The sequence below is a fragment of the Mustela lutreola genome, chromosome 15 (genome assembly GCF_030435805.1).
Source record: "Mustela lutreola isolate mMusLut2 chromosome 15, mMusLut2.pri, whole genome shotgun sequence".
In the NCBI taxonomy this organism is placed as follows: Eukaryota; Metazoa; Chordata; class Mammalia; order Carnivora; family Mustelidae; genus Mustela; species Mustela lutreola.
In genome coordinates, this window is record NC_081304.1 from 7,759,646 (window position 1) to 7,787,266 (window position 27,621).

A 27,621-nucleotide genomic window follows, 5' to 3' on the forward strand; every position below is an offset into this window, starting at 1 on the left:
CCATGTAGGTTGAAACAACTGGCGGCACCTCCAGCTGTCTTTCCTGTTGGTCCTCTTTTACATTCGTGGCCCATCGTAATCTGGGCATCGCTTGCAGAGTCTGTCCTTCTGAAGCCTTCATTTTCATGAAAGCATTTCTTTTTTTTTTTTTTTTTTAATTTTATTTATTTGACAGAGAGAGATCACAAGTAGGCAGAGAGGCAGGCAGAGAGAGAGGAGGAAGCAGGCTCCCCGCCGAGCAGAGAGCCCGATGCGGGACTCGATCCCGGGACCCTGAGATCATGACCTGAGCCGAAGGCAGCGGCTTAACCCACTGAGCCACCCAGGTGCCCCATGAAAGCATTTCTGCTTTGAGTGGAAGCATCCACCAGCCGCGGGTCTTCCTTTCCCCAAACCCTCTCCTGGCTGGTAGTTGTCACCCACCTCGAGACCACGCCATTCTTCGGTGTCCCTTGTCGCTGTCGGAGTAGGAACAGCCCGGCAGATGTTTCTGCTCTGCTCCGTTTAATCTTACCATTTCACCAAACGGGGTTGCCCTTGAATGTGAGGGCAGCAGCGCTGGTCTTACAGGGGAGCCCCTCCCCCTGCCCATGGGACTTCCCCGGGTTTTCATCTCTGCTCTCTCAGAACCGGGGAGAGCTGTTTTGCTTTTGTGGTTTTTTCTTTCCTTTTTTAGCTCCAGGCGACCTCATGTCAGTACAGATAGCTTTACCTGTCCGTCTTCTCCTGTCTGACCCAGCTCTTCTGCCTCAGAAGGCAGAGGGCTCAAGAAATAGGCTTCCCGCGCTGGGGTCCAAGACAGCTGGGCATCTGGGCATAGTGCCCTCTGCCCCCCGGGGTCCTTACACAAAGACAGCCCCCCTCTGAAGACGTGGTCCTCTTCAAATCTTAACCACAAATGGTCGAGGGGCGCCTGCATGACACTGTCTTTTAAGCGTCCAACTCTTGGTTTCAGCTCAGGTGGTGATTTCGAGACTGGAGTTGGGTTCAGTGTGCAGTCTGCTTGGGATTCTCTCTCCCTCCCCCTCTGCCCCTCCTGTTCATTCTTTCTCTCTCTCAAATAAATAAATAAATCTTTAAAAAAAAAAAAAAAAGTAGAGAAAGAGATGTGTCTCCTTCCTGGAAGCTGCATTGGTTTCCAGAAACCAATTTTCCTCCTGATCATTGCACTTCTTACTTATGTTTATGGCAAATCTAGGGGGTAAAGAATGGTGTTCGTTATTCCTAACAATTAACTGTTGGAGGCTACTTGACCAAACCATTATGTTTTCATTTCCAAGGTGGCTTTCTATAAATTATATAGTTTTTAAAGACATTAAATTAAAAAATGGAAATATGACGACTTAATGAAATAGGATTGAATATATGATCCATGTAGAACACGGGTCATGTGTGTATGTATTCACGTGTGTATACATGTATAGTTTGTCAGTCTATCTATCCGTCTGTCTATGGATTGATAGTAAGCAATCATCTAGCACACTTTAGAGATGCTAGCTGCCTACTTTATCTCCATCTCTCTGGTAGTACCATTTTTTTAGGAAGTGCAAAGAGGTATTAATGTTAGTCTACGTAAATTACATTAGATGAATAAATCTGCTATTCAAAACAAGAAAGAAGGAAAAGGAAAGGAAAAAAAAAAAAAAAACAGGAGAGAGGAAGTTATTTTGTATTCCAAAGCAGCATAGACGAACTTAAAGGGCACCAGCCCGCTCCTCGTATTGATGGAAGGTCTCTGTTATCTTTAGCAGCTGGTGACCCTTTGTGAAAGTTGAAAATGTCAACATTGCTGAATCTTAAAAAGCACTCCCTGTACAGCCAAGGCTCGGCTCGGTTCCACAAACCTGGAATATGGGGATCTGAAGGTATTTGAAAAATCTGCACCAAATCCTAGGATGGTCCAACTTTTTTCTCCCACACCATGGCCTCCTGCCCTTTCGGGTTTAAGTTAAGAACGGATTACGTGTACCGAGCAACGCCATTAGCCTTTCTTTTTATATTTTTATAAATGCAATACAAGTTCATCGTGGGAACCACTAAAATACGACTTGTGCTGGATGCATGCCAGCCGTGGGGGGCCGTGCCCACTCTCATCCCCGCCCCACCACAATCCTTTATGTCCTTGCTCCTGCCTGCCCACACCGTCCGTCCATCTCTGATTCACCGTCCCCAAGAGAAGATCGGGAGAAACTGCCAGGCCGCCTCAAATCAAATAAACTCATGATGATCTGCATGTGGGCACACGTGCATATCCCCCCCCCCCCGCTCTCTCGCACACACACATGCACACACAGCATGCACGTGCCAAAAAAGGTGAATAAAAGGAAACCTTCTGGGACTCACACCTGCTGTGGCTTTCCTCTCCTTTAATTCTGGTGAGGGAAGCGGGGCTTCCATGTCGCAGTCACTGTTAGTCCTCTGGCGAATTGGGAGGCAGTGGTGATGGTAGGGGACTGGTTCCTGGGCTGCCAGATGTGTTTGCCATGTGTTCCTCTGGCCGTGCCACCAGATTTTCCTCTTTGTAGTCCTCCCCGCCACCCGCGAGCCAAACCTTGGGTAAAGTTTACCCAAGTACAATGTGACTTGTGTTCTTTTTTTGTGGGGAGCTCCCATGAGTCTGGGAGAGTGTTTTTTCTATATTAGTTTGATCCCCGTTCTTGTAGAGCTGTTTGGTTTTATTTTTTTACGATTTTATTTATTATTTATTTGAGAGAAAGTGAGTGAGAGCGAGAGAGATCTAGTGAGAGAGAGAGAGAGAGAGAGAGAGAGCATGAGCATGGGGAGGGAGACGGAGAAGCAGGTTCCCCGCTGAGCAAGGAGTCTGATGCGGGGACTTGATCCCAGGACCCTGAGATCACAACCTAAGCTAAGGCAGACCCCTAACCCACGGAGCCACCCAGATGCCCCTAGAGCTGTCTTTTTCTTAATGATAGGCGGCTTTGCTGAAGTTTACCTTTGTACTCTATCTGAAACGTTTCGGGAACAGATTAATAGCCTGAGGATACTGCTGGGGGAAGTAGTGAGCTAATTAAGAAAACAAACTTTCAGAGGCAAGCATGTAGCCACATTTCTGTGATGTGTAAATTATTCACATCTCCCTGATGTGCTAATCGCTCTTTATTTCTCAGCCCAGGCCGACTGGAAATCAGCCCACCCAACCTATGACTGCCCTTGACGGGGCTTCTCTTTTCTGGTCTGTAGGCTGCAGCAGCCACAGAGGCTTTTCTCTTTGTGTAAGAATACAGGTGCTCCTACCCACTGCAGGTTCTGTGGCCAAATATACTTTGTCACCAGAGCATCCTGTCCCCCAGAAAAGAGACTGACTGTGCTGATCCCTGGGGGGTGCTGTACCGTTGGCTCCCACCTTTCATTTGCTGGGACATCTTCTTGGTCCGTAAGCTCGTCCACTGAGACACAACCCATCCACGGTCCCACCTCCGGATGAACCTTTGCTGTCCTTCACATGGCTTTCCATGAACCTGATCAGCGTCTGGAAGGCTTCAGTCTTGGCGAGGGGGGGCTTTCTCTAGGCCAAGGAGAGGAAGGCATGGAGGGCAGTGTGCTTACTGGTGCACACTGGCCTCCTCAGCTTCTCCGGGCTCTTCCCTTCCCGAACCTGCTCATCTCTGGCTAGGCTTTTGCACTGGGTTGAAATGTGGGAGGCCAAAGACCTGGGCTGAGAAGACTGGCTGCTTTCAGGGGCTGAGTGGTTAACATATTCAGAACTCATGGCCAGAAGACCACGTGGGCAACTGGGGATTTGCACGGGCAGCAAGCACTGGGTGAGAAGGTGGACCTCCGTCTGAGCTGGCAGGCCAAGTTCGAGCCCTCTTGGCCTTCAAGTATCTGTTCTGTTGGGCAGCACGGGGCGAAGTTTACAGAGCTAAGTCCCCTGCAGCTGGCCCGTGGCTTTGGAATCGCAGGGTGCTGGCAGAGACTGGCGATAAGCAAGGCTAGGAAGATACAAGGAGCCTGAAGAATGGAGGGTGTCCAGAGCACTGTGGGGAGGGTGGTCTCAGAAGGGGACCTGGCAGCAGCAGGGCTGATGAAGTAGGCCTTCCCAAGCCTAATGCTGGGGAAAGGCAAGGATGTTAAGTGACCCAGTGGTTCTCATGCTGGTCCCCAGGGACGCTGGGGGCTGCATCTGCCCCCACCCGAGGGCCTTCAGAGATGCCCACGGGTAGCCTCCTCCCGAGCGGTGTGGACCCGCTGGGTCTATGGCCGAAGCTGGGAATCTGGGTTTTTAAAAAATTTTCAGATGATTGCCACTTGAGACCTGTGTTCAGAAGTATCATTCTGGTCCTTTCAGGAGACATTTCCAGCAGCAGGGCTCCTGGAGCAGCTGTCACCTCCCTAAAGCCTCTCCCTGTCCTCGCTTGGGAGTGAGCACAGGGAACCCCAAGCCACAGCGGGCGTGGTGGTCAGAGGGTCCTGCGGCAGCTGTGTGGTAGAAGGAGCTTTCGTGCCCCAGATGCTTTGGAGAGTTAGTAGGCTGAGGGGCCTTGGGCATCTTGGGGAGGTGGAGGCTCTGCCGGAGGAGACAGCAGGTACCAGAGGGACGGGTGGAACCAGCCGCAAACACACAGTCAGGAGCTCAGGGTTGGACTGTCTGTCCCGCTACTTGCCAGCGGGGTCATCCTCTGGGTCACTCGCCAGCTGAAGGCTTCCTGTTTTAGTCAGACCATTTTTTTTTGGCTTCTGGTGACAGGAATCAGCTCAACCAGCTGGAGTCAGATCAACTTGGGGAGAGATCCTGAAAGCTCTCAGAGTTGGGTTAGGGGGGCCAGCAGCAACAGGCCTCGGGCTCTGAGCAGCGAGGTCACACCATTGAGGTGGCCTCTCCAGTGGGTGTGTTTCCTTGCGTGACTGGGCTTCAGCCCATGGGCCAGTGTCCATGGCACAATGTCCATAGCCCAAGGACTCCAGTGGGCGGGCTTGAGTCACACGGGTCAGCCGCTGAGCTGACCACCTTGTCCCACAGACTAGATCAGGCTTACAGTCAGCAGCTGGGTTTGGAGAGGCCTCGTGCTGAACCCAGCCCGGTCTTTGCCGGCTGAACTCTGTATCCACTTTCAGATGCAAGGGAGCCAGAGGGCAATAAAAATTCTACCCTCATTGCCAGTGAAGATTGGGTTAGAGGCAGTGGCTTTGATATGCATCAGAGTGGGGTTTGTGATGGTGGCCTACAGAATTGGGCCGATTTGCCCACCAGCTTGCAGACCTACTAGGGGACCCTGTGCACCATGTTGTATGGAGGCCTAGACCAGAAGTGGGGCACTGTGGCACTCAGGGCAAGGGGGTGAGGCTGGGTGGATGTATTCATCTCGCAAGAAATTCACTGTGTCTCCACAGGAAGGTGTGAAGGGTAGGACAAAAGACTAGGAGTATTTAGGGAAAAGTCCCTCCTCAGGGAAACAGGAGTGGGAAAGAAGCGTTCTATACCCCACCCAGCACAGGGTAGAAGGGTCAGTTCTATGAAGAAGGCAGAGCCCGGAATAGTGGCTAGTGGAAAGGGAGAATGTTGGGGTAGATCACCGAGCTAACCTATTCTGTACCTGTAACATAGGATTTGAAAGAACCTATCTCATAGGGTTGCTTCTAGGGTTAAAGATAAGTTCTCCATGTGGCTACACATGTAAGTTCTTGCACGTTGCAGAATAGGCACTTAGTGACAGTTGAACTTGAATTGGGGAAGGAGAGGAGGTCATGAGGCAAAGTCCTGGGGTCATCTGGGGCGGCCGTGTGTCATGGTGGGGTCGGTGATTACATAAGCCTTTGAGGGTTAGATTATCCTTTTTTTAGGTGGTTCTCTACCGTTCCTGGAACTGCTCCTCCCTCCTCTTTGTTTTCTTTGTCCCCTGGTAGGGATGAGGTGTTCTGTTCGTGGGCACCTCTACTAATAAGCCAGAAAACGTTCACAGTGAGGTTTGTCTGGTTCCACTCATTGCACACTGTTTCCTAGAAATGCAGGTGTGCTGGTCTCGGGCTTGTCCCTTGGTTTACCAAGCCCTGGCCAGTTTGGATGGGCCCCACAAAGCTCGGAGTATTGGGGGAGAGGATAGACAGCCCTTAGCGATGTCAAGCAAACCATGGCCTAGGCACCACAAGGGTGTCTTTTCCTTAGAACACAGCATTCTGTCATGGTGGCCACTCTCTAGACCCTTCTTCCGTTAGTCAAACTGACCAGTGACATCCGTGGTGACTCACATGGAGCTGGATTATCCACACCGGCTGCTGGGTGGACCCAGGTAATTAACTTCCTTGAGGAACAGAAAGGCTTTGGAATAATTCTCATGAGGGTCACCAAGGACCAAGAGATACGAATCTTAAAGAAATCTTTAAAATCCTGCTTTGAATAGTCTCTATCAGGAGCTGGCAGAGGACGGCCTGTAGGCCCGATGTGGGCTGCTACCAGTTTTTGTAAAAGGAGTTTTGTTGGAACACAGACACACAAACTCATTTCCGTGTTGACTCTGGCCCCCTTTGGTGCTACAACGACAGACCTGAGTAGTTTTCCAGAAAGACGGTATGACCCACAAAGTCCAAAATATTTATTATCTGGACTTTTACCAAAAAAGTTAGTTGACCCTCAAGAAGTATGGCTATAAAATAGGCATTTGGATCAATTAATGTTGGTCTGTCAGTGGGTAGGATGCTGCAGAATGAGGGTCTTAACCTTAAATAAAAGCATAAACTCTCTGAAAATATGTACAAAATGTCTATGTAGATGTGTGTGGACACTTTCCTGGGAAAGAGCGCTGTTGGCTTTCGTTTTCCATTCCACAAATACTTAAGTACCTCTCTGTGCCAGGCACTATTCTTGGCACTGGAGGTACAACTATGAGCAGATGTACTCACGCCCTCCCAGTGCTCACAGACCCAAGAGGTCGTGGACCTACACACAGACAGCAAACAAGTGATGCCCTGAAAAATGGCTAAGTATCATGGAAATCAGGCTGCAGAAGAACCTTCCCCACCAGCCTCCTCCCCACCTCCACCCCCCAGCCTCCTCTCCACCCCCTACCCTCACCCCCATTCTCACCTCCTCCCCACCCCCTACCCTCACCTCTACCCCACCATACACATATTCTCTCTAATACAGCATTCACATTGAGCCCGAAGAAGGAAGGGCTTAGAAGCCACCCTGAAAATAATATTTATATCACAGAAGTCTCAGAACAACAAATATTGGCCCTTATAAGTTCAACCAACATTTAGCCAATTGTAAAGTGCCCGTTTGGAATTCCTTCCCAGCTTGCTTTTATTACTCTTAATGCCAAAGCCCACTGGAGCCATGGGAGGTAACTGGTTGCGCCAGACTCTGAAATGATTTGGACAATCCACACATCTCTTCTTCTAATGAGAAACAAATCTTGAGTCTATATTCTTAGGTTCAATATAACCTAAATTATAGGTTTGGCTGCTAAAACTTCTGCATTGTTCCCGTCCTGACCTCTGGCAGGTCATGGACATTTGGTTGAGCGCCATTGACATGGGAGACTACGGTGTGATCTGAACTGTGTTCACACTTGACTGCTATGTGAAGTCACATTTCAGGACCATATGGTCCACCTAACGTGTGTGTGTGCGCGTCTCTACAGATACAGTAGAAGTAGAAACAAGATTGTCAGGAGTTTTTTGTAGGTGGTCCCCTCTGCATAGTGAAGGTTTTTCTCTCTCTCTCTCTCTCTTTTTTTTTTTTTAAGTTTTCTTCTGCCCTTATCCATATATTCTGTATTTCCTGTAACGTATGGGGAGTTCTTGTATTGTCAGAAAATATTTTAATACATTCAGAGGGAAAATAATGCTTTTCATTTTAGGGCACAGAGAGATATCAGTTCCTCTGGGCAATGAATTTGCTCCCTGTGTGGTGGACGTTCTTACTTTATGAGCAGTTGGAACGTGCTGTCCCTGAAGCTCATCGTGGGGAATTTCTTGAGCTGGAACAGAGCTCAGTGAACACCGGTGATGGAAATAGCTTCTCTCTCCTCCTCACTCTGGATGACTGATCAAGTAGGCCAGTTGTGGCAGAGCAGAGGATCTGGAAGGGGCCCTGAAGTCTGCTCATTTGCAGTTGGAAGAAGCTGACACTCGTAGAGGTTGAAACCTGTGTAGGGTTGTATATATAAAATTGGAGAAAGAGCTGACCTGAGAATGCTATGTTATGGTTTAATTCACTTAATTGTGGCTTTCTAAAGAAAGCAGGAAACCTGGTGCAAACTTAATAAAGGCCAGCGTGTCAGAGACATGGATGTCCAAGAACAGGCGTAGAGCTCCCATATGGTAGTCTTCCCTACTCCTTCCTTCCTTCCCTCTCTCCCTCCTTCTCCCCGTCTAGCAGCTTCGCTTCTGAGCTCCTTGACTATGTTGGAGACTCTCCCTTCCCCCCATCTCGGGCATCCTGGTGGAAGACAGAGCCTGGCTATCAGGATAGAAGTTGGACTTCCAGCCTCCCTTGGAGCTAGCGCTGACTGTGGCTTGGCCAGTTGGATGCACCTGCTAGCAAAGTCACTGCAGCAGGAGCGGCCCACATTCAGTGTCAGGGGCATTTGGCGTCCAGCACTGAGGACAGAGATGCTGCCGTGCAGGTGTATGCTGGCATTTTGGACATGGTCTCCTTTGGCTTTGTCAGGGTTCCAGGGTGGGCTCTGTGGTGTTCCACGAGGCCCCCAGCACACTGCCGGGGATTGACTTGGCTTCTGTTGTCCTTCACTGTGCCCGATAGACTGTCCCTGCTGAACGTGGACGTGGACTTTGCTTCTCCCCAGCACCCAGGTGAAGTCTCAGCTCTCTGTCCTTCTTGTAACAAAGACAAAGAACAAACCCTAAAACTTCAGACTGGTGCTTATCTTTTCCTTTCTTTGTTGTCTCCAGCGATTACCCCTATGTTCCAGGCTCACCCGTTGTATCCTGAAAAGCCAGAAAATCCCCTCAAGCTGAGAAATGTTTTTGCAGTTTGAGTTACACCTGAACCTTTCCAGCACCTCATTTTACTTTAAGTTACGTGGCCTGGGACAAAAGGAAGATTTCGATTCCTCTAGTCATTTGCAGACGGTGGTGCTGTGTGAGAGCGCCGGCCGTGCATGCCCTCTCTGGCTGTAGCAGCTGACGCTGCTCCCTGCTGGTGTCGGGTTTGATTCCTGGTCACTGGCTCCGAGGACAAGAGATCTACTGGGAGGCAGAAATAGAGAGAGGGTTTATGTAGACGGAAACCCTGCAGAGACCCACGGAAGATGAGAGGATACCTTGGTTTTGGGGAATTGATTTTTCTCTCATTTCTTCTTCTGGTGGTTGTCTTTCCTTATGATGGTCCATATCCTCTTTAAAAAAAAAAAAAAAAAAAGGATTTTCATTTGATAAGGAAGTGATGGTTTCTATCAAGACAATGCAATGACTTTTCACCTTCTAGTCTTAAATTGCTTTGCCTTCCCCAGTGTGTGTTTGGCAATGTCCTGTCTTCTTAGGTGCCCAGAGAGAACTAAGGATCAGGCATATCCCTGTGTATGACCTCGAGATCTCTAACTGGGTGGTAATATTTGGACTGACACGAATTTAGAGACTGAGAAAGTACCTGGATTAAGTAGTACTTTTGTGGTCTCAAACATTAATTTTCAAAATTCATTCTATATCAGAATTACCCTGGGGGTAAGGGGAGGGGAGGGCACACAGCAGGGGCAGGTTCCTGGGCCCCTCTCCCACAGGTTCTAACGCAGCAGCTCTAGCATGGGCTCCAGAAGCTGGGTTTTGTAAGTTCTCACTGTGACCCAGCAATGGATGGTGTTTACTCCACACTAGGAGATACAGTGGTTTAGGCTGTTAATCTTTATTCTCAGAACCAGAAGGGATGGCAGAACAGTATTACCTCAAAGGGGAAAGTAAGCCAAGAGACTATAAAGTTAATGTTAGCTGTTGGACGGGAGCCATGAAGTAGGTGCTGTTCTGCTGGACGCCCCCTCCCTGACCTGATCGTCGTCAACCATGTAAGTCAAGTGCACGGCTCCCATCTTTTTGGAGTCAGCTGAGAGTCCTTGGCAAAGCTCTTCTAAGCATTGGTGTTCTGCAGGATGCCCTTTCTCTCTCTCTGATGGGCTGGGACTTTTTGACAGCAAATGTCTTTTGCTGGTGCGCTCCCCCGAAGCCTTTGATGACCTCCTTTCCCATAGGGCATTCGTGCTGAACACACAAGTGCAGGGTGAACTAAGCGTGGGCGAGACATGGCTCTGGAGCCCACCTGGGATTTATTCTTAGACCCCAGTCCATTCATCAGGAAGGAGTTCCTGTTGATTCACTGGTCCTCTGTGCCTTCCCAGCAGAAGCGCTGACCGGGTAGGTGGCCGTTTCAGTCTTACTGGGTGTTTCGGCTCCCTTGCCCAAGAGTAGAAATTATTACCTTAGGGGCACCTGGGTGGCTCAGAGGGTTAAAGCCTCTGCTTTCAGCTCAGGTCATGATCTCAGGGTCCTGGGATCGAGCCCCGCATCAGGCTCTCTGCTCAGCAGGGAGCCTGCTTCCCCCTCTCTCTCTGCCTGCCTCTCTGCCTACTTGTGATCTGTCTGTCAAATAAGTAAATAAAATCTTTAAAAAAAAAAAAAGAAAGAAATTGTTACCTTAGTTAGACATCTGGAACAGGCAGTGTTTTAGGAGGTAGTCTGCTTAATGGATGAGAAATCTTTCGCTAAGAGTGAACCCATCTCTTCTTCTGATGTATATTTCATTTTTACCAGTTATGCAGATCTGTTTGGGTCTGCGTTGTCACTAAGCAGTTGCTGGCCCAGTTGCAAACGTCATGGGTAAGGCGTGGATTGCTTTCAGTGCCTGGGAACTATGGACGGATAGGACAAGGCAATCAAGTCAGCCTCCTTACCCGGGCAGCATCTGACCCTCTGATAACCGTGTGGCTGGTGATCTTTAGAATGATGAATGGAGATATCTATTCTAGTTACAGAGATTGTAAATAGGTTTTGCCTCCTATTTCTGAAACTCCAGGTGCTTCTCTGCTCAAAGATTAGTAGCTAAGCCTAATAAATGCCTCCATTATCTTCCATTGAAGTTCCCTTCATCTCTAGTGGCATCTTTTCCTGCTCCGGCTTATACACAAGCCATGCAGTACCTTCATGCAGAACGGAGTGTGTGGCCGCTTTCAGAGTAGTGCAGTGACTCAGTGCAGAGTCTTCCCACCCTGGAACTCAGACCCTGAATGGGCACAAGTAGGACTGTCTGATAAAATACAAGTATCCAGTTAAGTTTTCATTCCAAGCGAAGAATACTTTCTAGCATAAGTATACACCAGGCAATATTTGGGATATACTTTTACTAAAATGAAAGTTTCATTTTATCTGAAACTCCAGTATAGCTGAGCAGTTTGCTGAATCTGGAAGCCCTCGCAAGGATCCCGTCCACACTAGATTCGTCTCACCATATATATAATGTTTATAGGACTGTTGTGTTGCTTACAAGAATCCCCGGTTGTTGCGTGGAAAGAAGACTAGAGAAGCAAGAGAACCTCTCACATACCCTGCTTTTGAAAAACGTAGCATTTCGATATTGAGAGAGAAAAGTAGCTTTCAGGCCATACCAGCTAGTGGCATATATAGAACGGATGACCCTCCCCAGCACACTTTTTTTTTTTTTAAGGCACTATGCTGTCTTAAGGAATGTTAAGGAATGTCAAAGAGGAACTTTTAAAATGGAGGCTAGAGGGGCGCCTGGGTGGCTCAGTTGGTTAAGCAGCCAGCTCTTGTTTTTGGCTCAGGTCATACCCTCAGGGTCATGGGATTGAGGCCCACGTCAGGCTCTGTGCCGAGTGGAGAGTCTGCTGGAGGATTCTCTCTCTCCCTCTCCCTCTGCCCCTCCGGCCGCTCATGCTTGCATGTGCGCTCTCTCTCTCTCTCAAATAAATAAGTCTTAAAAAAATAAATAAAATGGAGGCTAGAGCCCCAAGTTGGCCAGGTGGAGACATCTGTGTGAGATGTATCCAGCGTGTGAGAATTCCTGCTGCTCTCACTGGCCATTGGTGGGCAAGCATGGATCACTGGAAAATTACCCATGGCGGTGAGGAGTTAGCTAATGGTGTATCATTAGAGAAGGCTCGTTTAGACAGAGGACCTTGCACAAAGGAGGAAAGAAATATTCCTGAAACTTTGAAAAATGTTCAACCTCACCTGTAGCCAAAGAAACACAAACTAAGGGAAATGTCATTTCCTTCATAAAGGAGTACATTTATTTTTAAAGGCAAAAGACCCATGCTGACCAAGAAATGCCAGGAGGAGAACTTGCAGACTCTGCTTCACAGGAGTAGAAATGGCATGGCCTTTCTGGAAACTAATTAGCCAAATGTATCACGGCCCTCTGATCAGCACTTCAACTTCTGGGAATTTTGTTCAAATTTCTCATTGTTTATACAGGTAAAAGGTTTTGCAGTGATATTTATAGAAATACGATTAGAAATAGCCTAAATGCCCAATAGTATGAGAATGTAAATAATAATGTGTATTGCTTGAAATGCCTGTTAGAGTTTCCCGTCACAGAGGGGAAATGCTTATGTTATGTTTAGCCAGAACAGAAAGCAGTCTATGGCTGTATAATAGGATATCTCCGTTAAGTGAAAAACGTACAAAAAAGGCATTGAAGGAAATACACCAAACTCAGATATATAGGTATTTTTAGGTGATGTGATTATGTGCGATTTAAATTTGCTTCTGTATATTTTCAGGGTTTCCAAGGTTGCTTTGATATGCACTTACATCTTTGTAGTCAGAGTGGGGTTACCGGCGGGAGTTACTGCATTCGGGGGTTACTGCAGTGGTTGAGGGGGTTGAATGGCTGGCCAGCCCTGCCTTGACTACTGAAGCCCATCAGACTTATTAAATGGGCAACACTTAAATGAATGGCGTGCTGTTGGCTTTCTGCCAGGACTTCGCATTAGCAGCATATATGCTGGCATTTCCAAGGGCTTTTGGAGGACCTACAGGTGAATAGCCTGGTAGGGCTCAGGGAGGCTAAGGAGCTTCTCCCCGGGGGAAAGGCACCACGAGCATCCCCTCTGCTGCCCAGTTTGCATGGAGCGGGAGACTGTACCCTACCGCTAGCCTCCAGCACTCAGACCCTCCCACTTCCTGACAGCTGAGTCCCACGGCAAGTGCCCGTGGGTTCTAAAGACGGCATTTGAGGAAAAAACGTCCAAGAGTCAAAATGACCCACTCAGACATCCTTTTTCTCCCTTAAACCACCAAGACCTGCCCCTCCCCGAGAACATCAAAAACCAAGAATTAAATTTTCTTACCATTTTCAACAAACACCTCTCTCTCTGGGAACTTGAAGTCTAAATCATTTTGAACAGATAGTGGAAGGGAGAGGGGAGCTATGGATCCATGAAGGGAATTTTCATGTTTTACCTTCAAAGGCGTGGGCCTGCGTTTGCATTTGTAAAATGCAAATGAGGCATCTCCGCCGTGGTTCAGTTTTAGCAAACCGGTTCTTGGCCAGCAGAGAGTTACAAGCAAGCACGTGGAAGACGGAAGGGTTGTTGCACAGAAATTACCCGTCAGCAATAGGAACTTTTCCTCACATGCTGGGATGTGTGTCCTGGGATAGGTCAGCCCGATGCTCCCATGGTCCATATGAATCATGAAGCCATAAAACATTTAGTGCCTGAGGTCAAGAAGGTACATTCCCTGGGTGGGTGCCCATTCTGGGCGGGCGGGAGCAGAAAGAGTATGCCCCTCTGTGGCAGGACGGGGCACTGCATCTTTTAGTATCTGGAAAAGAGTGCCCATTCCACCTTGAATAGAAAGGAATGGTTTTGCAGATGATGGGCTCAGAACTAAGCAAAATTCCCTCAAGGCATTAAACACTAAAGCCACAAAGGCTGAGGAATGTAGGAGATATTTCTGTAGTTTTATGTGAAACAAGTGGAATATGAAACTGTACGTTAATGTGTGTCATCAGTAGGAATCGCTAAACTTCATTGTGCTTTCCATGTGCGAGGCACTGTGCGCAAGCACTTTACCTGTATTTTAGTTCTCTTAACAACCTTACTAGGAAGATGTGATTATTAAACCCATTTTAGTACAAAGGCAATGATACACAGAGACAGCATTTCCTTGAAGCCTTATGGCTAATACTTGACAGAACCATCAGCCTGTGGTTGACAGAGCTACAATCCCATGTTGGCAGAGCCATGATCTTACGGTTGACAGAGCCACATCCTGTGGCTGATAGAGCTGCGTCCCATGATTGACAGAGCTGCATCCTGTGGTTGACAGAGCCATGATCCCATGATTGGCTGAGTCACGATCTCATGGTTGGCAGAGCCATGATCCTGTGATTGACAGAGCCACATCCTATAGTTGACAGAGCCATAATCCCATGTTGGCAGAGCCATGATCCCATGGTTGACAGAGCCACATCCTGTGGTTGACAGAGCCACCATCCCGTGGTTGGCAGACCCATGACCCCATAGTTAACAGAGCCACAGTCCCATCTTGGGAGAGCCAGGATCCCATGGTTGGCAGCCACGATCCTGTAATTGGCAGAGCCACATCCTGTGGTTCACAGAGTCACATCCCATAGCTGACAGAGCCACATCTCATGGCAGGCAGTGTGTCATGCTGCAGGTCTTCTCCTCACCATTTGCACTGACTGCAAATCTGTAAAATGTGAATGTGCATGAACTGGACAAAGGGTGGAAACAAGCGATAGTCATTGTGGTAGGGATATTAGGGACTTTTTCTTTAAAGGAGTTATGTTTACAGCTTTACAAAAGGGAAACAGTATGCAAGTGGGTAGGTTTAGAGATAGTCATAGTCTTTAGTCTTGGATGTCTTTGAGCTGAAGGGTCATCTGCCAAGACTGGGAGAACCACTGGGCTCTTAAATTTCCATGGGACTGTCAAGATGGGGCTCCATGGGCCTTGATTTCTCTACGTGTTAAGGCTGATGCTAACTCATTTTGAGTCATTATCTCATGTTCAGATTCAGCACTAATTACATAACGGAAGTCATGCTAATTCCATAAATGATTATATAAACAGAACCAAATACTTCACAGTCTTTGTCACACTCATGATGATAATTGGATTTCTTTCCCCCAAATCATTCTGATTCTCTGGGAAACAAGAAAGAAGAGAAAATAGATGTAAATAGATCTTCCTCTCTTCCTGCTCCAGATCAGTCTTTCGATCCTGCTTGTGCATATCTAGTACATAGTGAGTACGGATTGCTGACGACTCTTCATTTTATGGTTTATAAATGGGGTTTAGAAAGAAGGTGTTTCTCCAGAGGTTTGAAGTTTTCTGTTCTTATTCGATGAGGAGTTGCCTATTTGTGCTCATTCAACTAGATCATTTCTATTGATGTCTTGGGGATATTTTTAAAGCTCTCATGGCTGGTGATCTGTTAATTAATGTTGTGGCATTCACTGGGGACTGAGGTTCCATCATTGGGCCCTATTAGATTTGGCCGGTTACATCATTAGGACAATATCCTGTGTCCCTGGGGGGACTGAGCTCATGGGGTATGAAAATAGAGGTTAACATAACTTTCATCTTTTTTTTTTGAATATTTTATTTATTTATTTGACAGATAGAGATCACAAGTAGGCAGAGAGAGAGAGAGGAGGAAGCAGGCTCCCTGCAGAGCAGAGAGCCTGATGTGGGGTTTGATCCCAGGACCCTGGGATCATGACCTGAGCCGAAGGCAGAGGCTTTAACCCACTGAGCCACCCAGGTGCCCCATAACTTTTATCTTACATGGTGTTCTCAGTCTGAGGTCCTTGAATCCATAAGGATTCAAAAATTTTTTCAAAAGAAATATATTTTTTTTGGAGAGAGGATCATAGCTTCCACCATACTTTCCAGAGTGGGTGCTGATGCCCAGTGGTTCAGAGCCACTGATCTAGAGGCTTCAGCACTTTCTGCTTCACTGGGAAGGAAGTCAGACCCGAGGAGGATGGGGTGTCCTCAGGCAGCTGGGTTCAAGATGGCCTGCCAGACAGCTTTGCCCTGTGATACGATGTGCTGGGATGAGAATCACACGCGTGATTATGTGAACATGTCACCTAAGTTCACTCTGTGATTCAGCAGGAGGAATGAGCCTTGGACAGATCTCTCTGTGCCCCTGTGGTCCTCAAATGCAGCAATGCCGTGCCTTGCCAGAAAAGATGAAATTGGGGGACGACAAGCCAAGCCCCAGCAGTGGGTCCCTTCTTTGTGTCGATTCTTAGATGCTAGAGCCTAAATTTAAAAAAAAAAAAAAGAAAAGAAAAGAAAAAAAAAACTAAAAAAACTCTTTTGATAATGGACAGCTTTGTAGTCTTTCCTTCTACCTTCCTGAAAGAATCGTAACCCTGTGTTCCATGCCTGGTGTTTTCTACTTACAGCTGTTTTACACTTGGAAATAGTAGTGCTGAGGCGTTAAGAAGGTTTTGCATCCTTTTCAGGTTTGTCTGTGAGTGGGAATGACTATAGACAGGAGATTTCCACAGAGCCTTTCCCACCTCTGGGATCATGGGATCCAAGCTCACCCGACCCTCTGTGCACCCTGAACATTTCCACACTAACTATCTGGGATTTCAAGCCCCCAGTCTCGTGGCAGGGACTTCTCTCACTGTCCTTCTTGGGGAGTGAGGGGGCAGATCAACACTCCATCCCCACCCCAAATCAACAACGGGACCCTGGTTGGAAGGTTGCCTCTGCGGGCAAAGACCCGACTTGACTCCAGTATGAGTCCACCTGGGCAGGTTGTGTGGCCGGGAACCAGTTCACTCCAGCTCTCAGCTTTTCAGGCTCTTTATTTTTTAGAAGGAATGAGCTCTGCTTAATCCTCGGAAGAATTAAGGAAAAGTTCTCAGTCCCACTGATCAGTTGATGTCACTGACGCCATCTTGTATTTCTGAGCTGACACTGGCTGTTCCATTTCCGAATGACCTTCCTCTTTGCCGATCCTCCTTCAGAAGTGCCCAGGCCTTTCCCCTCCCAGCAGATCTCACAGGGTCCGGTCCCTGTGGCCCACCTGGGGCTTGGCAGTTGCCTCCGTGAGGCGGTCATCTTTAGCCTCTGATGCTGGGGTTCTGCTTCTTGGCATGCGGTGGTTGAACTCATCTTGCCGGGAGAGGCAAGAAGACGCCTTGCTCAGGAGGTGTCCGTACTCTCTGTAGTGATTTATTTGGACTAATTTTCCTCATTGCAGACTCATTAGAGGCTGTTACTGAATCGGGGCTTATTGACCTTGAATAAGTACGTGAGGTGTTCACAGCCCCCAACCATGTTCCACTGGGGAAGGTGCCAACAGCAGCTTTCACACGCTGGGACCCCAAGGCAGAGCGTGCAGTTTTACCTCCGTTAACAACTCTTTCCGCTTCTCGATCGTTCCTACTGAGCAGGAGTGCGCTGCTGGAATTCTCGAACCGCACCCCCATCCCTGTTGCTCTGTGTATTACCTGTGGGAGAGTCAGAGTCCGATCCTTTTGTGACCCTGACAAAGAGAAGCTCCTGCTTCAGAGACTGTCAGAAAGTAGGCATTTCTGCCCTTGAATTGAAAAGAATTCTCCTTGTCTTCCGTGTCTATTCTCTTTTAAATTGTAAAATCCCAAAGGGAAGAGTCGCGTTACCCTGGCCCCCCACCCCATCAACTCCCCCTGGAAGCCTGGGGCTGGTGTGTGTACTCAGAGGAAGCCCCGTGAATTGGTGGTGCTTTCGGACTGGTCCGGGAGGAAGGCACGAGGCCTCCACCACCATATGGCATAGGTCCTGGACAGCCCTCGGGCCTGCTTTGCTTGTATCTTTAGTGTTCATGGGCTTGAGGTTGCACAGGTTTACTCCGTTTTCTGCCCAGCCTCTGTGACCTGAATCGTCAAGTATTGTCACCATAAAAGTTGACACCCTGTGGGTGTCAAGAAACAAGTGTGCGCACGTGCACAAAGGATTTGTGGTATGTGAGGTACCAGGTGACACTCCCATGCTTGTGTACACACACACACACACACGAACACATGCATGGTGCAGAGACCCCGCCGTGAGAGTTTAGCTCTAAAAGAAAATGGGTCGGGACGTGGGGATGCCAGGGTCTGCCTGCCTTTGGCACTCACTTCCTCCTCCAGCAGACCTGCTGGATGTGAGGGAACAAACTGGTCTTCAAAAGAAGTGTTTTGGTTCTGTTTTTATTTTTGTTCTTTTCCTGTTTTGGAAATAGAAAGCAATGTTCATTTAGGCGGGTTCCTCTGAAAAGGAATCAAAGGCATCAAAGCCCCGATCCAGTTTATGTAGCGAGATCTGGTCTTTAAGTGAAGCGCTTGAGAGGGAAAGGTAAACCACCCTACCTTTATAGCAACGCAGTAGGGAGAGGCCCGCCAGAGGCCCACGGTCAAGGCCAAAGGAGTCCTTCCAGTTGCCCTTTCTTCTTAATTGACTTTGGGAAACATTTTTGCGACTTTCAGCTTAGAGATGAGGATTCTTTTGCTTGTGGAAAATTTATCAAGAAAGGAAGTAGAAGCACCATGGAGAGTCCCTCCTACCGTTCAAGTTGATGACCATGGACTTCTGTGACCAGGGGCCCCCCACACAGCTGAGTGTCCATCAAGCCTCTGCTGTTTCCTGCAGTCATAGGAGCCACACTGTTTATTGTCCCAGCCAGGACACTTTGAGCATGAAAGGGGACCCTCCTACTCTCCCTGGGATGGCGAGCCCAGACTGGGAGCTATGGTTGCCCTGCTCGTGATGGGGGTCGCGCAGACACGGTCAGGAGTCCCATCCGTTATGACTCTCAGGTTCTCGTGTTCACTCAGGATAGACTCTCCTTTCTGTTCCTGCCACCACGTGTCTGCCGTTTGCTCAAGACTCTGCCCCTCCTGCGCCGCTCCCGCAGACGTACCCACACTGCGCGCCGCCGCGGGCCGAGTGCTCAGCCTCGGACTCGGGCCATTTGCCTCCGTTAGGAATGAGCAGATAGGACCCGGGACGCCATAGGTAGTTGGCGCAATGTGGCTCTATGAAACGACACCCTTCAAATATACCCCGTCAAAGGGAAGGTTTGGAAGGAAGGTTAGCTCGTGAATCCAGTGGCTGGGTACCATAGTCAGCCCACGGGGGTCAGAATGTCCTGTGACACGCAGGCTGCCAGTTACCTGTCTGTGTGTCCGTCTGGCTGGCCGTCCAGCTGCATCATTTCCCGTCTCAGCGTGCCTCTCTGCTTCTCCTTCCTTCTGTCATCTGTCAAGCTGCATCCTTGATCCCTTCCTGCGTGGGACATCAGGCTGCCCGTACATGACCTTTTGGATTGAGAATCCGCGCTTGAATCACCGGGCCTGTCCCCACTCCAGTTCCCCAGTCCCCGGGGAGGGAATCTGATTGGCCGGGCCTGGCATGTGGATGGGTTCCCATGAGGTGGCGTGTCTAGGAGAGCAGTCACCTGCGGGGCGGAAGAGAGGGAACACGTGACAGCCACCACAGTCCACACCTGCATAGTAGCCGTTAAGCCCTGGCCTGGCGCTTCTCATTTAATCCTTGCATGACCCCGTGGGGTAGGTACCATTATTGTCTCGCTTTGTGACTCTCGAAACTAGGGCACAGAGAGGGTAAACCGCTAGTTTAGTGCCACACAGCTGATAAGTAGACAAGTCAGCCGGGAGCCCGGCAGCCTGGCTCTGGGATCTGAGCTCCTAATCACCACTCAGTATTGTTTCTCCCTAATAAGCATTGCCAGGACACCCCCCAGTTTCATCTTCTTTATCCTCTCCTGTCCCTGTACACTGGGCACCGAGTGTCTACTCAGTGAGCGTTTGCTGAGTGAGTGGGTGAGCTAGCAAAGGAAGGGGGAGGGAAGACAGAAGCAGAAGAACACGGGGTCCATTAGGAAGTTAGGGTGTAGACCCCTCCCCAGGGTGGAAAGCGTCCTCCTGCTGCTGCTTGCCCTAGCACCAGGGTGCACATTTTCAAAGTGCTCTCTCTCCCCGCCCCTCTCTCTTTGCTCAGACAAGAGCGAGAATGGCGAGGCCTATCAGAGGAAGAAGACGGTGGCCACTGGCCTTCCTGAGGGCCCTGCCGCCCCGGCGCCTCCTCGAGGGAACCCGGTGCAGCCCGGCAGCGGCAGCTGGAGGAGGATCGCGCTGCTCATCTTGGCCATCACCATCCACAACATTCCAGGTGAGGTCCTGCCCCTGCACGCTCCAGCCGCCTGCCCAAAGGGAAAGTCACTCCTGTCACTCAGTCACTCCGTCTTGGCTGGAAGAAGAGCGCGGACCTTCGTGACATGGGTCCTTTTTTGGAGGGACGCGGGGACAGAATGCAAATCTTCCTCGACTTTATTTGCAACTTGTGTTATTGCTGTGGGGTGCAGCTTGTAGGAGCGCGGGATGTCTCTGGTTCTAACGCCCTTTTAAAATTCTGCGTTCCGTACAGGTTGGCAGTGGTGGTTGCCTTACCCGCCTTCTCCCTGTGGGACACCTGTCCAAAAATGCCCTTGCCAGTCCTATGCGTTCTAGCATGCTGTGGTTAATTTGTTTTGTGTCTCTGGATTTAGTTTAATTGAACAAAATTTGTTGGCGTTCTATTTCAAATATATTCTGTTTCGCTTAGAGTAACGAGAAAACATAGGTACGCCTAAAAAAGAACAAAGATACTCAAAAAAAATGAGGGAACCTGAGGAACTTGCTGGGTCACATCTTGGAATTCCAACTCTGCCACTTACTCACTAGTGTATCTAGACAAGTGACTTGAGCCCTCTGAGCCTTGGTTTTCTCGTCTGTGAAATGGGCATAAAGCTACTACTGAGAGAACCGGGATATCCTTTACAAAACGAATCACATTTCTTTCCATACTTAAATGAGATGCTGTAGCACGTGTGTGTGCACGCATGTGCACGCGTGCGCGTGCACACCACACACACACACACACACACACACACATTTTGGCACCTTACTTGGACTCCATGAGCATTTGGAAAATGGTAGCAGTGATGAGCATTAAGAATACTCCTGTCCTCCCTTCCAGCTGTGACTTCCTCGGCCTTGAGTTCTTCAACGTTCCATCATTGGTTGTGCCTGAGCTCAAGTTTTAGGAGTAACCTTGCTGAGGAAGTGTCCCCCGGTGATACGTTCATTATTTGAGCCCTTTGCACAGTTCCTGATGCCAGGAGCTTGTTACCTTGTTACAGGGCAGTGACAAGAGGCCCCTTTTTCTCTTCCAAGCTCTTGCAGATGTTGCTGTATGACCCTCTGGCTTCCATATTGTGGGATCTAAGGCCACGGCCAAACTGAACTTATTCCTTGCTGGGTAACTCGATAGCCTTCTGCTTACACAATAAGGACTTGTTTTTTGTTTTAGGGGTTTTTTTGGTTATTTTTTTTTTTAATGATTTTATTTATTTATTTGACAGACAGAGATCACAAGTAGGCCAAGAGGCAGACAGAGAGAGAGGGAAGCAGGCTCCGTGCTGAGCAGAGAGCCTGATGCGGGACTCGATCCCAGGACCCTGAGATCATGACCTGAGCTGAAGGCAGCGGCTTAACCCACTGAGCCACCCAGGTGCCCCTTTTTGGTCATTATTAAAGGATGAAAATTTTGATAACTTATATATTCTGATATAGATAAACCTGTCTAGAACACTATGTTTCCAGTCTCTTTTTCAAAAAGATTTTATCCACTTAGTTATTTTAGAGTGAGAGAGTGTACATGAGCAGGGGGAGAGGGAGAGGGACAAGCAGATGTGGGGCTTGATCCCAGGACCCCAAGATCATGACCTGAGCCAGCCACCCAACCGACTGAGCCACCCAGGTCCTCCCTTTCCAGCCAGTAAAGCTCAGATCATTCCCTGGATGAGAAGCACCATCATTATTTGTATCCTGGTCTTAGGAATTTTTATCATATGGTTTGCCCCCCAGTTTTTCTTCAGCGTTTTTTTCTCATTTCTTTCTTGGCTCTCTCCCTCTGGGTCACGGGCAGACTCTTTGGTTTGTCTAGAGCCAGCTATTAAGTATTTCTTGAGATAGAGTCTTATGTGGGACCCCAGTGCACAAAGCTGACCAAAGCAGATCTGCCCTGGTGGAAAGGCCTGGCCACATTCACCTGCAGAACCTTAGCGAGCTCACTGGAAGACCTAGGGCTTGGCAGAGAACAGCTCGAAAAACCTCCACAGTCATCTTCAGCCTGTTAAATGCTAATCGGTAGAGAAGAGAAGGTGCTTATCTTGTCTATCCAGTCATAACAGTAGCGATCTTTCTGCCACTCAAGGCTCCTTCTCTAACCAGTTGGAAATGAATAAAGATCTGTTCCATTGGGTTTACAGTCACATAAGATAACTGTACTGGCGTGAGGTGTCCCGTGCTGATTCTCTGTCTCCCTGAAGAATACAAAAGTGTCCTAAAATCTAGCTCTCGTAGCACTGGGTTTTGAGAAGCCGGGACAAAGCTTTCCTCTGATGGAGCCCTTCCTGTCTTCTGCCAGCCTTTTCCCTTCTGTGTTCCCGCGCGCTCAGCGGGGACCGTTTCGGGACTCATTTTGACAGAAGGTCAGGGAGAGTCAGAGTTCGCATCTTCGAATGTTTATTGACTTCTGCGAGAGCTTGGATTAAGGTGCGAAACAAGACCATGCTAGCAGCAAGGCGTATGGGACGACACCGACATTTGATGATCACGGTCAGCACGGATTCACAGGTTACGTCTCCCCTGACAGTACACCTTCTTCTGGATCCTGGGCGTTCCCAAGTTCGTGTTCAGCCTATGTCCCTATTGTGGTGAATGTGGAAGTGTCTTTTGAGATGAGGGTTGTGAGGCTCGTAGGAAACTCAACTGAGTCAGTTTCATCAGGACCCCAGCGTAACAGTCCGTGACCTGGGGAGTGGCTGGTTTGTGCGGATCGAGAAGTTTGAGGGTAAATTTCTTCCCCAATCTTGCCTTTTATTAATTGCATTTTAATAATGAATTCTAGGCACTTGAGTTATATCAGTCATAAAACAGACCAAGATACCTAGCCTCTGTAATGTGAGGGCAGGGGAATAGACAATGGAAATAGTAGTGATCAGTGGATTATATGTTACACTCAAAGGCGGTTGGTGCTGTAAACAATGGACACGTCCAGCAGGGCTGATGAGATGCTAAGCTGTTACGGAAAGGAGTTGCACTTGACCACAAATAGAGTGGTCAGGGTGGGTCTCACTGAGACCTTGCATTCGAGTGAGACATACAGTTCTCTGGGGCACAGCGAGTGTTCCAGCAGAGGGAGCAGCCAGTGCAAGGGCCCTGAGGCAGAAGCATGTCTGGACCTCTGAGGAGTCTGGCCTGGAGTAGGGTGAGTGGGAGGGAGAGGCACAAAGGGAGGATAGAGAGGTCAGCCCTATCCCAGGTGGAGCACAGAGGTATTGTAAGGATTTTCCTTTTAACTCCGGGAGATGGGCCACTCCGGGGTCTTGAGCAGAGAGGCATATGATCTGAACGGTGCTCTCCAAGCTTCTCTCCAGGCACTGAACTCAGACTGGACCCAGGAGGGGCGAGGGCAGCCATGGGGAGACTGGGCAGAGGCCATGGTGGGGGTGCGAGCTGCAGACAGGGGGCTTCGTCTGGGGCGGTTGTGCTGGCGGGCCTGATAGGGACCCCAGTCCCAGCGTCCGCTGAGGGTGGAGCCGTGGGGTGTGCCAATGCAGCAGGCTGGGGGTGTGGACATGGATGGGAGCCAGGAGGGACCCTGAGGTTTCAGGACTGACCAGCTGCCAGCCTGGAGACGCCACCAGCTGGGGCGGGGAAGACCCTGCGGGGGCAGGTTTTAGAAGGGCATATCAAGAACTTGATTTTGGACGGTGAGGTCTGATTGTCGCCAGACATTCAGGTGGAGATGCCAGTCAGGTGGCGGCACGGACGAACCAGGAGACGGGAGCAGAGTCTGGGCCACCGAGAGAAGTCTGGAGCGGATGGGAATCGTTGGCATGTGGGTGTTGTGGCAAGCCTGGCGCCGGTGACGTCCCCAGGGTCTAACTGCAAGCAGATGCGTCTCCCCGCCCCTCTGGGGCCCATCCCCGGGGCCTCGGGCTGCTAACCTCTGTCCAGATCAGTTGGTCCGCCCACGGTTACAGGCAGTGGCTTCCTGCCCTTTGACGGGAACCATATCAAGAGCTTGTCTGTCGCCGGCTTATCTTTGAAAAGGTCTCTTTTTTAACACTATCCTTATACTTTATTAAAGATTTAACTAGAGCTTTGACATTCCCTGAGACTCTGGGTTTGAAGGTAGACGTTTCACAATGACTAAAAGGATAATTGATTATTTTTTTGAAGTTTTTTTGTCTTCGCTGGTTCAGTTTTATATGTCCTGGGGATGGCATTTTGTTCATTTTCTTTTTTAATTTGGAAGTAAAAAGGAGAGCTTGTTAGCGAGTATCCTGTCCTCCAGAGGTTTCTGGAGTGTGAGGATACACGGGTAGACACACACACACACATGCACCTGCGGCAGTGGGTTAGCCTTTAATACACGTGTGCAAGGATGGATGTGTTCTTGGACTTCTGTGACTTACCGTCATCCTTAAGAACCTGGGAAGAGCTGGGGACCCCCTCACACACAGCCCACAGGCAGATCTGGGTAGGCCCAGGCCTCATACAGTCCTGAAACGGGAAAATCCTCACTTTCGAGAAACAAAGGCACAGTCTTGTAAGCAGCTTAAATGTTTTCGGAAGAAACTGTCCTGATTAAGGAAGAGACGCGAGCCCCTCCGGCTCGAGTAGCTGAGGCAGAGTCCCCGCGGGGGATGGGCTGCTTATCCGCATTGTCCCTTCTCTGGCGTGGCCTGTGTGCATTGGTGGTGGGTGGGGCCCTCGCATCCTTTGGAAAACAATACTCCGAGGAAAGGACGCGCTTTCTGCTAAAGCAACCCTGTCGCCTTTGAAGCATTGTCACTTAAAGTGATTTTCATGCAGTATCTTGCAGACTCGAGGGCTCTGAGCCTTCCAGAGGTTCCCGGGCCTGTGGCAGACACGCTGCCTCTCAGCGTCTGAGTGGAATTAAAAACCAACCAGCAGTCGAGTTCCCACTAATCTCCTTTCATGAGTGGCTTATGTTCTCGACAGTGCACTACAGCTTTGCTTTCTGTGCCAGAAGGTTCAATTTTGAGCTTAAGGGGATCTTCCGGAGGTTCTCTCTCCTTCAAACACTAGTCCATTTGGTGATTCAGGGTATGTGTGGGCACACGCACGTGCATACACGCACGTGTTAAATTATCACTGGGATTCCTTTCAGCCCTGGCATTGGATGAGTCTGTGAACAGTGATACAGATCGTGCAGTATTCTTTCCGTGTATTCTACAGTGTTAATCATCCCTTCCTTTGCGGCGCCGGGCTGTGTCCTGTGTCCGCGTCTGTCGTGATCTTACCGCTCTGAATGGCAGTCCTTTAAGCGTGTCTCCCCTCCCCCAGTGCCGCCTGCCTTTTCTGAGCTCACACATTACATGTTGGAGCTCAGGATCTATTTGCGCCTGTGGAATGGGGGTGCACTTGCTACCTGGCCTCCATCCTAGGAGGATAGGGTATCGTTCAAGACTAGGGTCGGCCGGGGGGTGGGCAGTTCCCCTTCTCCCTTGACTGATCAGGCAGGCTAAAGGCTGGCTTTCAACTCCTGTGGGTCTCCGGGACATGGCCAGCTTTCTTTTGCATTTGAAATTATTTATTAATCCATAGAAGAGGCCAGCGGAGTCCTGTGCTTTTTATTTTCCTCTCATTAGAATCAAGAGTCAAGTTCACTTTGCTGGTTGCTGCTGTGACCTAGAGGGAGCTAAGGTCACTGCCTCCGTCTCCAGAACAGCATGACAGTTGGTTTTAATGATTTGGCTCGTCTTCATCTACGGTTCCTATCTCATGGCTTTAATGAAACATTTGAAATTTTAATCAGAAGGGCTCCCCTCTCCCCACCGAGGAACAACATCCCACCATTTGCACACTAATACCTGAACGCTGGTGGGTTATTCCTGGGACTGTGGCTGATTTTTATTTTCTAAATGTTTTTGTAAGATTTATCAACTTATCTATCGTGAATGACTCATAGGATAAAAATGGTTTTGGGAAGGAGAACCTCCATCACCTGACCATCTCAACATCCCTAACCCCCCAAACACACAAAAAAGGGTATTATATATTTTTTTAAAAAGTAACAGTTTCCCTTGATGCCTGAGTTGATCTTATTGGGGTTCTTTAAATGACAGGTTGGGAACAAAACGGAGGATTGTATTAGCTCCCGGTGGTGCTCTAACAAACGGTCACAAACGCAGGGGCTTAAAACAGCCCAAACCTATTCTTTTACTGTTCTGGGGGCCAGAAGTTTGCCATCGGTTTTGCTGGACTAATGTCGTGGTGCTGTGTGGGCCCAGCTCCCCCTCATGATGGGGAGAGTCTGTTCTTGCCCCGTCCAGCTTCTGGAGGCTGCTGGCCCCCGGCCTTGTGGCCACACCTGATTCCAGTCTTTGCCTCTGTGGGCACATTGCTCTCTCTTCTGTGTCTGATCTGTTTCCCTCCTTTTTAAAAACAAACAAACAAACAAAAAAAGATTTATTTACTTATTTATTTGAGAGGGAGAGTGAGTGCATGAACAGAGGTGGGGAGAGGGGCAGAGGGAGAGGGAGAAGAGAAAAGCAGATTCTCCAGGACAGTCCTGTCTGCCAAGTCCCCTTTGTCACAAAAGGCAGCGTTCGCATGTCCCCGGGCTGGCTGGTGGCACGAATCTGGGCATCCACTTTGCCCCCACCTGGTGTCCTTGTGCTGCAGGGGCAGCTTCGAAGGGTCAGGGCTTCGAGCTTGCAGGGGGGAGGCCGGGAGCTGGAGAGGACAGCGTTCTGACTCTTCATTTTCCTGGGACCAAGACCGGATAGAAAAGTCTGTCATTAGACAGGGACCTTTCCGATGACATCACTCAAGCAACAGCCTCTCGCTCACATTGTTCTGCTTCCAAACTGGAGGAGACCCAGGCTTGGGTAACGAGTGAGCGGAGCACCTCTCGAGGCCACCGTCCTTGGCAGTAACAGAAGCCGCCGCTGATGCTGGAGGCTGCTCCTCGCCGGGGCCTTCTTACGGGCCCCGCGATATACGAGTTGGCTATTTATACCCGTTTTACATCTTAGAAACTGAGACCCAGGGAGGCTGACGTGGAGGCTCGAGGCTGCGTGAGCAGGCACAGACAGAGCCTGACTCATGCTCCGTCCCCCCGACTTCCAGCCCACCGGCGCGCTCGCTAGGCTGAGCTGAGTGTGCTTCCTCCCTCCAGAGCCAGTGACCGAGGCGGTCAGGAAGTGCTTCTCTCTTCTTTGAAGCTTTCCACATTAAATGTGAAACGTCTGCTGCACCGGCCGGGCGCTTTGGTGTGATTATCACTCCAGATGCCCCGACTCAGTTCAGCAAGGAGGTTTCGGCGGGGACAAAGGGAACCGCCTCTTTGGGGGAACCGCCTCTGTGGGTGCCCTGCCGAGGTGTGTGCCAACCCCCTTGGGCCCTGGGCACCTCTTTTAACACCACCACCTCCGCCCAGGGAGGGCCATCCAAGACCAAGGCAGGTGGTCAGCCCTGATGTCAGGGAGGGCGGCATGGGGGAGGGGACAAGCCCAGGATTTAGAATCAGAAAGGCCAAGGGCGTGGATCCTGGAGCCACCCAGTGCTTTCCCGGCTGG

The 27,621-nt window shown here is 49.4% G+C and overlaps 1 protein-coding gene across 5 annotated transcripts in view; it reads left to right on the forward strand.

Annotated features, from left to right (window-relative positions):
• SLC39A11 (solute carrier family 39 member 11) overlaps nt 1–27,621 on the forward strand; it is a 321,878-nt gene that overhangs the window by 169,511 nt on the left and 124,746 nt on the right. For all 5 annotated transcript variants that reach the window (XM_059150367.1, XM_059150368.1, XM_059150366.1 and 2 more), the window contains one exon: nt 19,965–20,135. In XM_059150367.1, coding sequence (XP_059006350.1) covers nt 19,965–20,135 — 171 coding nt within the window. The remainder of the gene's footprint in view (nt 1–19,964; nt 20,136–27,621) is intronic.